Consider the following 12,295-nt stretch of genomic DNA (forward strand, 5'->3'; position numbering starts at 1 on the left):
CAATTCACTCACCTCAGCCTCCCAAGGCGCGGGATTACAGGCTGAGCCACCGAGCCTGGCTGGCCCAGTGATTCTTATGTGTTACCAATGGCCCATGTCCAAGCCTCTCTTTTGAGTTCTAGGCTAACCTCCTACAAGTAATTCTTATTTCTTCTATTTTTGAGTCAGAGTCTCACCCTGACACCCAGGCTGGAGTGCAGTGGCATACTCATGGCCACCCTCAGCCTCGACCTGCTGAGTTCAGATGATCTCTCCTCCTCAGCCTTCCAAACAGCTGGAACCACAGGCATGTGCCACCATAGCTGACTAATTTTTTCGACTTACTGTGGAGATGAGATCTCACTAAGCTGTGAGGGTGTTCTTGAACCCCTGGGCTCAGGCAGTCCTCTCGCCTCCACCTCTCAAAGTGCTAGGATTACAGGAGTGAGCCACCCCACCCAGCTAAGTAATTCTTCTTGGTGTTTCAAACTCAACTTCTCAAAACTGAACTTCTCTTCTCCCCTTCCTGTATTCCCTCTGTCAAGGATCAACCTACTCACCCAAGTAAGAAACCTGGGAATTAGTCTGGTATGATGGTTCATGTCTGCAAACCCAGCACTTTGGGAGGCAGAGGCGAGAGGACTGTTTGAGTCCAAGGGTTTGAGATAAGCCTGGGCAACTTGGCGAGACCTTGTCTCTACAAGAAACCAAAATATTAGCCAGGTAGGGCGGCATGCACCTGTGGTTCCAGCTACTTGGAAGGGAGAGGCAGAAGGATCACCTGAGCTCAGAAGGTCAAGGCTGCGGTGGTTGTGAGCATGCCACTGTACTCCGGCCTAGGCAACAGAGTAAGACTCCAACTCAAAAAGAGAGAAACAAACAAACCTGAGAATTTTCCTTTTTTTTTTTTTGAGTTGGAGTCTCCCTCTGTCACCCAGGCTGGAGGACAGTGGCACACCTCTCAGCCACCGCAGCCTCAACCTGCTGGGCTCCGGTGATCCTTCCATCTCAGCCTTCGAAGTAGCCGAACTACAGGCGCACGCTACCACGTCCAGCTAAGTTTTGATTTATTGTAGAGATGAGGTCTCGCTGAGTTGCCCAGGCTGGTCTCGAATCCGCGGGCTCAGACAATCCACTTGTCTTGGTCTCCCAAAGTGCTGGGATTACAGGCTGACCCACTGAGCCTGGCCAGGGTTAACTTTTTAGATGTGAATTTGGTCACCTCCCTACCCAGATTCCTTCAGTGGCTTCCACTAACTCCAACATCAAGTTCACACTCCTTACCAGGTACATAGGACCTCTTTTCCTCCCATTTCTCAGCTCCCAACTACAAGCTCCAGCAATTTAAAAGGACTCCAAGGTTCCATGTGATCTCATGCATTTCAAGCCTTTGCCAGTGCTATTCTCTCAGCCTAGGATGCCTCTGCCCATTCCTCATCTGATGATTCCAACTCATTCTAAGTTCCTGTGCCAACATCAGCTCTTCTCCAAGCTTGCTTGTCTGACTTCTTCCTCTCATGACTGTATCTTGACATGTTTCCACTGTGGTATCCATCACATTATGCTGGAATGATTTGATTACAAGCCTTCTTCCTTACCAGACTGCATACTCTTGGAGAGCAGCATGACTCTTTCATTCATCTTTGCATTCTTAGCAGAGTCCCTGTCCCATGAGACTACTTAATGTCTGCTGAATAACCAAAGTCATAATGGTAATAACAAAAAATAACTAAATGTATTCAATGTACTGAGTACTTCCTATAGACTAGTTATAAAACTAACCCCTACACATGTACAATATAATTTATCTTCACAATAACCCCGTGAGGTAATACTATCACTTTCCTTATTCTTCAGATGTGAAAATGTGCTCAGGATCCCCCACTGAGAACTTGGCAGAACCAAGATTCCATCCAGAGCCAGAATTCTTAACAATACTACAGAGACTCTGAAAAGAAGCTTACAACAGCAATGAAAGGACATCTTTTTTACTAGATCCCACTGGGACAAACCTAGAACATCTATCCTAGCCAAATGTGCATTGAAAAGCTGCATCCCTTAGAAAGTAAAATGTCTAATCTTCTGGGAAGATAACCCACACTAAGGGTGAGGAGAGTATCACTTGTGAAAGTAGAGTAAGTTCCATAAACTTTCAGATACAATAAACAGTCAGAAAATTCTGACACCTTATGGAAATCTTTATGGTCCTTGGAAGAGATATGAAATATAAAACACGACAAATAAGCTTCCTCCTATAGGCCAGTAACTAGAGAAAATATGAAAATTTATACAAGATGGTACGTTCCATGACCAACTGTGTGGGCATTACATTTGACCTACCAGCACCTCTAGTCCTATCTCACATAAATTGGCATTACCTGTTATAATGGCCACCACCACTCAGACGACTATACTGCTCCTTCTCCTGGTGACCAGCACGAGAAGAGCTGCTTAGGTGTTTTCTCTGCTCTTTGGTCTTCTGAAGGACCCGTTTGTATGAAAGCGTGCACAGCCAGCACAGCAACTTTCCATCTACCTGAAAAATGAGGAGACAAAGATAAGGAAGAGAGAATATAGTACAGAGGCTGAGAACATGGCATTGGGAGCTTGAAACTCTGGGTTAAGTCCCAGCTCTGCCACTTATGAGCTGTGTGACCTTGGGCAAGTCCCAGAGGGACTACAGGCATATGCCACCATACCCAGATAATTTTTTATTTTTTGTATAAGATGTCTCACTACGTTGCCCAGGCTGGTCTCAAAACACCTGGGCTCAAGCAATCCTCCCGCCTGGGCTTCCCAAAGTGCTGGGATTACAGGTGTGAGCCACCATGCCTGGGCAAAGGCTTGATTTTAAAACATACTATTAAAGAAAGAGTTTTCAGCTGGGCTCGGTGGCTTAGCCTGTAATCCTGCGCCTTTGGGAGGCTGAGGTGAGTGGATTGCCTGAGCCTGCGGGTTCGAGACCCGCCTGGGCAGCGAGAGCTCATCTCTACAATAAATCAAAAAATCAGCCAGGCGTGGTAGCGGCCACTGCACTCCAGATTGGGTGACAGAGTGAGACTCCAACTCAAAAAATAAATAAATAAAAATAAAAAATAAATAAACTTTAATAAAAAATCATCCTTTGAGAATTAAACTACCAAAAACAATAATCATAGATACCAATGACTGAATACTTATCATGTACCAGATTCCATTCTAAATGTTTTATACATAATAACTTGACTTTTGCAACATCAAGGTCTGATCATCCCAATTTACAGATGAGAAAACGGAGGCACTTATAGATTAGCATGCCTAAAGTCACACAGCTAAGAGATAGAACCAAGATTTTTTTTTGAGTTGGAGTCTCACTCTGTCACCCAGACTGGAGTGCAGTGGCATGCTCCCAGTTACCGCAGCTTTGACCTGCTGGGCTCAGGCTATCCTTCCACCTCAGCCTTCCAAGTAGCTGGAACTACAGGCATGCGCCACCATGCCCAGCTAACTTTTCTGATTTATTGTAGAGATGAAGTCTCACCAAGGTGCCCAGGCTGGTCTCGAACCCGTGGGCTCAAGCAATTCTCTCATCTTGGCCTCCCAAAGTGCTGGGATTATTTTATTTTTATTTATTTATTTATTTTTAGTTGGAATCTCACTCTGTCGCCCAGACTAGAGTGCAGTGGCCACTTCTGGCCACTGCAGCCTCGACCTGCTGGGCTCCGGCGATCCTTCTGCCTCAGCCTTCCAAGTAGCTGGAACTACAGGCGTGCGCTACCATGCCTAGCTAATTTTTTAATTCACTGTAGAGATGAGGTCTTGCCTGCCCAGGCAGGTCTCGAACCCGCGGGCTCAGGCAATCCACTCACCTCAGCCTCCCAAGGCATGGGATTATAGGCTGAACCACCGAGCCCGGCAGTGCTGGGATTATTAGCGTGAGCCACTGTGCCTGGCCTAGAACCAAGATTTCACTCCACACATTCTAAGTTTAGATTACCTACTTTTAATCCCTAAATTTAGCTTTCTCCTCTCCTAAAGTTATGAATATGTGATAGATCATTCAGCTAGCCCAGGTGTGAGATGGGACCTAGGTTTTGGTGACTACAAAGCTTGTGCTACTTCCTATTACTCATGCAGCTTCAGGGGAAGCTTGATTCAGGGAAGAGATGCCCTTGATTGGCAGACAAGAACATTCTGGTCACTAGAAAGTTATATCCTTCCTTGTAAATTAATGAATTTAGCAAGGGTTAGCAAGACTCAGCCCTTAAGAGCTTAAGCACCTTTGGAATGTACTTCTGGCCACTGAAAAGTTTCTGAACTGTACTCTTTTATTTAAAAAATATTTATTGAGCAATTACTACATGCCAGACCACTAGAAATACAGCAGAAAATAATGGATAGAGTTCACATTCTAGTGGGGGTGGACAAAAATGTAATCAAGTAAACAAGACAATTTTTCATAATGTCACATGCTATGAAAACACTAAGACAGGGTGATATGATAAAGAATGACTGAGGGAGTTTAGTAAAAGAAGGTCTGTGAGCAGGTGGTATGTGAGCTAAGACCTGACATGAAGAGCCAGTTATGATACTCTGAAGAAGGGTGCATTTGGTAAAAGGACAAGCAGTGCAAAGGTGGGAATGAGACAGGCATGTCTGATGAACTAAAATGTGGCCAGTATGCTGGACCTATGCAAGAGCTGGAGGTGTGACAGACGATGAAACTGAGGACTGGGTATGGATGGGCCTTAGAAAGGACCTGTGTTTTATTCTAAGGGCAACTGGAAACCAGTAGAAGGTTTTTTTTTTTTTGAGTTGGAGTCTTACTCTGTCGCTCAGATGGGAGTGCAGTGGCCGCTCCCGGCCACCGTGGCCTCACCTGCCAGGCCCCAGCGATCCTTCCGCCTCAGCCTTCCAAGTAGCTGGAACTACAGGCGCGCGCTACACACCCGGCTGATTTTTTGATTTATTGTAGAGATGAGGTCTCTCCAAGTTGCCCAGGCGGGTCACGAACCTGCAGGCTCAGGCAATCTGCTCACCTCGGCCTCCCAAACCGCTGGGATTACAGGCTGAGCCACTGAGCCCGGCCCAGTGGAAGGTTTTAAGCAGGAGAGTTATATGACCAAATGCTAAAGCATTTTTATTCCACCAAGGTGCCATCCTTCCTTAGAACTCAATTCTAAAGTCATTTTCCTGTAATCTTTAACGTTAATGGACAGAAACACTTCAAGAGCCACAGTAAAAAATTGGTGATACCACTCAATCTTGCTTAAATCCCAATCTCTCCTTTAGAGTTCTGCCAACCACTACTTCACTTACAATGAAGTGATACCTATAATTCAGATTTTTGTGAAATATTAGAATAATGGTCCACATTTGATAAATGAAAAAAACAAAGTCTGAATATCTTTTTTAGGGTCACTAACAGAACCAGGAAAGAAACTGAGAAACCTTTGTTATATGTCTTTTTAACACAATTACCCACCCCTAATTTTTCTGAGCGAAAACAAACATGAGCAAATACACAGAGATTTACCTTCTTTCTATCATCTTTCCTGTCAAATGCACACTGCTGCTTGCACTGTTCACAAGAATAGGGTGGTCCATACTTCTTCTCTGAATTTGTGCATCGCTGGCATTTATTGCCAATAAATGCTGCGATTATGTTGCAATACTGACAAGGTTTAGGCTTAGAGAGGGAAAAAAGGGTCAAATAAGTATATCAAAAAATACCAGTGTATTTTTTAAAGCAATAATTCATACTGTGTAGTCCATTAGTCATGGTAAAAACATATTCCCAGCTTCATAAATTTGCTTTTATATTAATCAAATCAAGCCTAAATCCTTAACACTACATAAAGTGTTTTTCTGCATAGGACCATTGATTTTTCAAATAAATAAATAAGCAAATAACAAAAACTCATTAATGTGTATGCTAAGAAATTCAAAAGAACCAGCTCTTTGGAGAAACTAGCAAATGCTTCCAAATTTCTGAAAAAACCTCTTTGCCATTATCAGTGTATAAACATGCTGGGAGAATGCAGGCAAGGAAACAGTACCCTGAACCCTAACATGAAAAGAGAAAAAAAATCCATCAAAATAAATAGTCAACTGCTACCAAACAAAGAGGTCAAGTCATGGAATTCATCTTTCCCCTTCTCTTTCCATACTGGTCACTGAAGCCTCTCAAGAAAAATTATAATCATAATCCTTGCAGAGTAATTACAAACATAGAACTCCTTAACAGTAAGTATTATCTAAACTTATAAGCTGAAACACATACTAGGTTTTTATTACACATAACCATTTCCTCTAATACAAATATCACTGTTAGATTCAGAGAAACCCTACTTACCGTTCCATACAACTGCACATTCTGAGCACATTTCTTGCATATTGTATTGGTTTTACTGTTAAGGAAGAAAGAGACACAAAGCTTTTCTCAGAATGAAAACTGAAAACTGACTCCTCCTTAAGTGCAACGAATTTGCTTTATTTCTAAAGACCAAGGTGAAACATGGTCTGGACACTTGGTTAACTGAAGTTTGAATATCTGGTTAATATCTCTTTTAATTATTATGTAGTCACTAATTTTATTATCTCAAATAAAATGAGACTTTGGTTAAAATGGAGAGTGAGTTATTTCTGATTATGACATCCCAAAGTATCACTAAGTAAAATTTTCAGATATAGAAGATCCTCAAAATATTATGTTAGACTGAAATAGACTAGCAGAAAAAAAAATTAATTCTCCCTAATTCGGATGAATAACAGAAATTTGAGGAAAGAAATAAATTATGTGTGTTTGGATTATAAACTCAGAGATTCTATTCATGTTGACTTTACTCTGCCTGTATTCTCCTTGGTAAGTAAAAGCACACAAAAACCCAAGAGGTAGGAGAAAAGACAATATGACCAAATATTCTGTCAATATTTCCCCATTCTCTAAGAGTTGAGCACTGACAAAAATGAAAATGTCCTTTGTCTTTTGAAGACCCAGAGGTCATACTATTACCTAAAGCTGGATGCAATGATTCACCCTGTAATCCCAGTACTTTGGGAGGTGGAAGTGAGAGGATTGTCTGAGCCCAGGGGTTTGAGACCAGCATGGGCAACTTGGCAAGACCTCATATCTACAATAAGTCAAAAAATTGGCGAGGCATGGTGGTGCACACCTGTAGTTTCAGCTACTTGGAAAGCTGAGGTGGAAGGATCACCTGAATCCAGCAGTTCAACCTGTGGTGGCAGTGAGTGTGCCACTGCACTCTATCCTGGGTGACAGAGTGAGACTCTGACTCAAAAAATAAATAAATAAATAAAATAATAATATTATCTAAGTGCCTGCATAAATAAACTTGCCTGGGGAGAAAATCATCTTCAACTAAAGTCTAACTCTTCATATGGGGAAGTACAAATGAATGTTTGATGTGCGCTTGTAGTTCCAGGTACTTGGGATGCTGAGGTGGAAGGATTGCCTGAGCCCAGGAGGTTGAGGGTGCCATGAGCCATGATCACTGTGATAATGCCACTGTACTCCAGCCTTGGTGATAGAGTGAGACCCTGACTCAAAAAAAAAAAAAAAAAAAAAAAGCCGGGCTCGGTGGCTCAGCTTGTAATCCCGTGACTTTGGGAGGCTGAGGTGAGTGGATTGCCTGAGCCCGCGGGTTCGAGACCTGCATGGGCAGCAAGACCTCATCTCTACAATAAATCAAAAAAATCAGCTGGGCGTGGTAGCGCATACCCATAATTCCAGCTACTCGGAAAGCTGAGGCAGAAGGATTGCTGTAGCCCAGCAGGTCGAGGCTGCGGTGGCCGGGAGTGGCCAGTGCACTCCAGTCTGGGTGACAGAGTGAGACTCCAACTCAAAAAAAAAAAAAAAGAGGAATAAAAGAAGTAAAAGACATTGAAAGAGATCTCTAGAAAAGGTACAAGCATTCATGATTCTGTGACGTTGAACAACCGTCTGATATACACCTAGATTTACTACTGAACGAATGGGATGTATGTCAATATAAACAAAGCTTCTTTCTCCAACTAGAAGAATGGACTACCAAAAAAGAAAGAAAAATACAGAACAAAACAAATGCTCCTGGCATTTTAAAAAACTTGCAAAGAAAATCATCTCTATGGTCCATCTTGAATTAATTTATGTGTGTGGTGTAAATTATGGACCAAAGTTCATATCTCACACACAAATGAACTCAAACTGGATCACAGACCAAATGTAAAAATTAAAACATAAAGCTTCTAGAGTATATTCCATATGATTTCATTTATACCAAGTTCTAGAACAGGCAAAACTAATCTATGGTAAAAATGAAAATGAGAAAGCCGGGCTCGGTGGCTCAGCCTGTAATCCCACGCCTTTGGGAGGCTGAGGTGAGTGAATTGCCTGAGCCCGCGGGTTCGAGACCCGCCTGGGCAGCGAGACCTCATCTCTACAATAAATAAAAAAACCAGCTGGGCGTGGTAGCGCGCGCCTGTAGTTCCAGCTACTTGGAAGGCTGAGGTGGAAGGATCGCCGGAGCCCAGTGGGTTGAGGCTGCGGTGGCCAGGAGTGGCCACTGCACTCCAGTCTGGGTGACAGAGTGAGACTCCAACTCAAAAAAAAAAAAGAAAATGAGGAGAGTAGTTGTCTAGGAGAAGCAAGAGTATGGGTATTGACTGGAATGGGGCATGAGAGGACTCTATGGAATGATAGTAGCATTCTATATTTTGATAGAGTTTAAGGCTACACAAATGTATACTGTTTGTAAAACTCACTGAATGATGTATTTAAGATTTAAGCATTTTACTGTATGTAAATTCTGCCACTAAAAAAAAAGTGCTATATGGCTGGGTGTGGTAGCTCATGCCTGTAATCCCAGCACTTTGGGAAGCTGAGGTGGGAGGATTGTTTGAACCCAGGAGTTTGAGATCTCATCTCTATAAAAAAATGTTTTTAATTAGTTGGGTGTGGTAGCAAGCATCTATAGTCCCAGCTACTGGGGAGGCTGAGGTAGGAGGATCACTTGAGTCCAGGAGGTTGAGGCTGTCTGTAATGAGCCATGATCATGCCACTGCACTCCAGCCTGATGGACAGTGAGACCCTTTCACCAAAAAAAAAACAAAAAAACAAAAAAACTACAAACAAATATTTAGCTCTAGTTAATGATATAATGATATGCATGCTGAAGTGTTTAGGGATCAAGTATATTGATGTCTGCAACTTTAAAATGCATCAGATATAAAATAGATGCACTGATGGATAGAGAGATGACTAGATTAACAGATGAAAATACAGTAAAATGAGCTGGGCTCGATGGCTCAGCCTGTAATCCCAGCACTTTGGGAGGCTGAGGTGAGTGGATTGCCTGAGCCCTCGTGTTCGAGACCCGCCTGGGCAACTTGGTGAAACCTCATCTCTACAATAAAATAAAAAATTAGCTGGGTGTGGTAGCATATGCCTGTAGTTCCAGCTACTTGGAAGGCTGAGGCGGAAGGACTGCCTGAGCCCAGCAGGTCGAGACTGCGGTGGCCGTGAGCGGCCACTGCACTCCAGTCTGGGTGACAGAGTGAGACTCCAACTCAAAAAAAAAAAAAACAGTAAAATGTATACTGTAGAATTTAAGTAATGGATATATGAGTGTTCATTAATTCCTTCAGCCTTTCTGAAATCTGAAAATAGCCATCTAGGCACAGTGGCTCAACCTGTAATCCCAGAACTTTGTGAGGTTGAGGCGAGAGGATTGCCTAAGACCGGGGGTTCGAGACCAGCCTGGGCAACTTGGTGAGACCTTGTCTCCACAATAAATCACAAAAACTAGCTGGGTGTGGTGACATGCATCTGTAGTTCCAGTTACTTGGAAGGCTGAGGTGGAAGGATCCCTAAGCCCAGGAGGTCGAGGCTGTGGTGGCCGTAAGTGTGCCACTGCATTCCTACAGCCTGGGCAACAAGAGTGAGACTCCAACTCAAAAATAAATAAATAAGTAAATAAAATAGCCATAATCACAGGGTGTGGTGGCTCACGCCTATAATTCCAGCACCTTGGAAGGTGGAGGCAAGAGGACTGCCTGAGCCCAAGGGATCAAAACCAGCCTGGGCAACTTGGCGAGACCTCTACAATAAATTAAAAAAAAAAAATTAGCCGGGCGTGGTGGTGTCTGTAGTTCCAGCTACTTGGAAGGCTGAGGCAGAAAGATCACCTGAGCCCAGCATGTCCAGGCTATGATAGCTGACCACTCTCCAGCCTGGTCAGCAGAGTGAAACTCTGACTCAAAACAAAAAGAAAAAAGAAGAAAATAGTCATAATAAAGTGCTGGGGAAAATATTCATAAATTGAAATGAGGTTTATTAAAATTCTATGTCTAAACTAGCAAACAGACCTCATCCTGCTCAAGGCAGGTTCCTGCTCAAGGCAGGATCAGCTACAATTACAAATGTTCCACAAAGTTGAACTTGCTATATCAATAAGTCACTTTGCTACTATGGAAAAGACCTCGAAAGATGTGTAGTCATTCACATCGATGTTTTTCACACTTTTAAAAAATGAGATTCACACAAAGAAAGTGCAAAGGAAAGTGAATTTCAAATGTCACTGGGGCTAATACCCCTTTATCAGGATTGTCACATATCTAAAAGTATCTTCTTTAGGCTTACAAATTCTTTTTTTTTTTTTTTTTCTTGAGCTGGAGTTCTCACCCTGTTGCCCAGGCTGGAGTACAGTGGCACGCTCACAGCCACCGCAGCCTTGACCTACTGGGCTCAGGTGATCCTTCAGCCTTAGCCTTCCAAGTAGCTGGAACTACAGGCATGTGCCACCATGCCTGGCTAATTCTTTTATTTATTGTAGAGATGAGGTCTCACCAAATTGCCCAGGCTGGTCTTGAACCCGTGGGCTCAGGCAATCCTCTCACCTAGGCCTCCCAAAGTGCTGGGATTATAGGTGTGAGCCACTGCGCCCAGCTGGCTTATAAATTCTTAAAGTTCTATATATATACATATTTGAACATGAGGCTCATGTTTTACTCTTGTGGGATTAGTTTCTTCTTGTCAAAAAAGATTTCAACCACAATATAAAATGACCAAGGATCTGAAAAATATATTTAAAAATTTAAGTCATCAATGGAAAACTAGGGAACAATATATGCATTATATATCCTTCAGTGTACATCTCACCCCATACACAAATTAACTCAAGATGGACCTAAATGTTTAGAAATTGCAGATTTTGTGTTTAATGCAATTGATTAGATCTGTATATTATAATGCAATTGACTACAAATATGTACTTGAAATGTAATCAATTACAGATTTTAAGAGGAAAAAGCTTATGAACGCCTCTCATGATCAAAGAATCTCTACCTCTCCTGCTGGTACTCAGTCCTGCAGTAGGTGCACTTCACAACAGGGTGTGCAATCCGACATTCCTGAAATGAAATGAGGATGTAATTTTAAAAGGCAGTAACAAGTGGAAACAGCCTTCAGTAGGAAACAGAAGACCTAGGAACTATTTCTAGCATAGCTACTATGCTTGAGTTAGTCATTTTATTCTTTTTGGGCCTTATTTTTCTTCTCTTGTAATACTGGCATCACTGCCCTACTGATGATGTGGGAGTTAAGTAAGAATTTATATGGAACTAGTCATAAATTATAAAACAAACACATGTATGAATAAACCCCAGACTGGGAATCAGAAGCCCTGAATTCTATGACTGATTCTTCTGCCACTGTGTGATCTTGAGCTGGTTTATTTGTGAAATGAAAGTGCTGGATTAAAATCATTATTATTTACAGATAAACAACTTTCTTAAAACTACATAAAAATAAATACATAAGATTTTTTTTTTTCTGGTCGAAAAGAACACTCAAGCACCTGCTCTCTCAGACCTGGTAAACAAGGAATAGCAAAAAGAAAGTCATGGTCATCTGAGGCAATAGTGACATACAACTATGAGTTATTAAAATCCGAGACACAAACTCTGGGTTATCAGAAAATATCCCAACATCACACTTCAGCCGGCTTGGTGACTTTTTAACTGTTGACTCACAGCACCTCTACTCACTCAAGGAGGCAAAGTGAAATGAAGTAACTTAAGAGAAAAAGAGAAGTTGGACCTTCAGAGGTTTAAAAACAAACTGATCAGCAGCCGGTTAGGGAGAGGACCGAGGACCTCCCCCGCCCCCAACTGGATGCTGAAAAGTCATTCGATTCGTGCGCTTGATTGTGGGGCCCCTTCCCCCCCCCCTTTCTTTCTTTCTTTTTTTAAAATAAAGCCTTGCCACCTCCGATTCTGAGACTGGCTGGCTGAGAAATGCCCGTGAGGAGCCCGAGTTCTACACACTCTTCCCAAGCAG

At 42.5% G+C, this 12,295-nt stretch overlaps 1 protein-coding gene across 5 annotated transcripts in view; it reads right to left on the bottom strand.

The window, feature by feature from the left end:
- FAM76A (family with sequence similarity 76 member A) overlaps positions 1-12,295 on the bottom strand; it is a 29,327-nt gene that overhangs the window by 16,598 nt on the left and 434 nt on the right. For 2 of the 5 annotated variants that reach the window (XM_008060332.2, XM_008060330.2), the window contains exons 2-7: positions 11,303-11,372; positions 8,998-9,029; positions 7,696-7,765; positions 6,314-6,368; positions 5,495-5,647; positions 2,358-2,515 (exon numbers count right to left, since the gene is read on the bottom strand). In XM_008060332.2, the coding sequence (XP_008058523.1) occupies positions 2,358-2,515; positions 5,495-5,647; positions 6,314-6,368; positions 7,696-7,765; positions 8,998-9,029; positions 11,303-11,372 (538 nt within the window). The remainder of the gene's footprint in view (positions 1-2,357; positions 2,516-5,494; positions 5,648-6,313; positions 6,369-7,695; positions 7,766-8,997; positions 9,030-11,302; positions 11,373-12,295) is intronic. The other 3 variants (XM_021713526.1, XM_008060331.2, XM_008060333.2) reach the window with 2 other exon arrangements.

The sequence above is a fragment of the Carlito syrichta genome, unplaced genomic scaffold, assembly GCF_000164805.1.
Source record: "Carlito syrichta isolate Samal-C Ts95f unplaced genomic scaffold, Tarsius_syrichta-2.0.1 Scaffold304598, whole genome shotgun sequence".
NCBI lineage: Eukaryota > Metazoa > Chordata > Mammalia > Primates > Tarsiidae > Carlito > Carlito syrichta.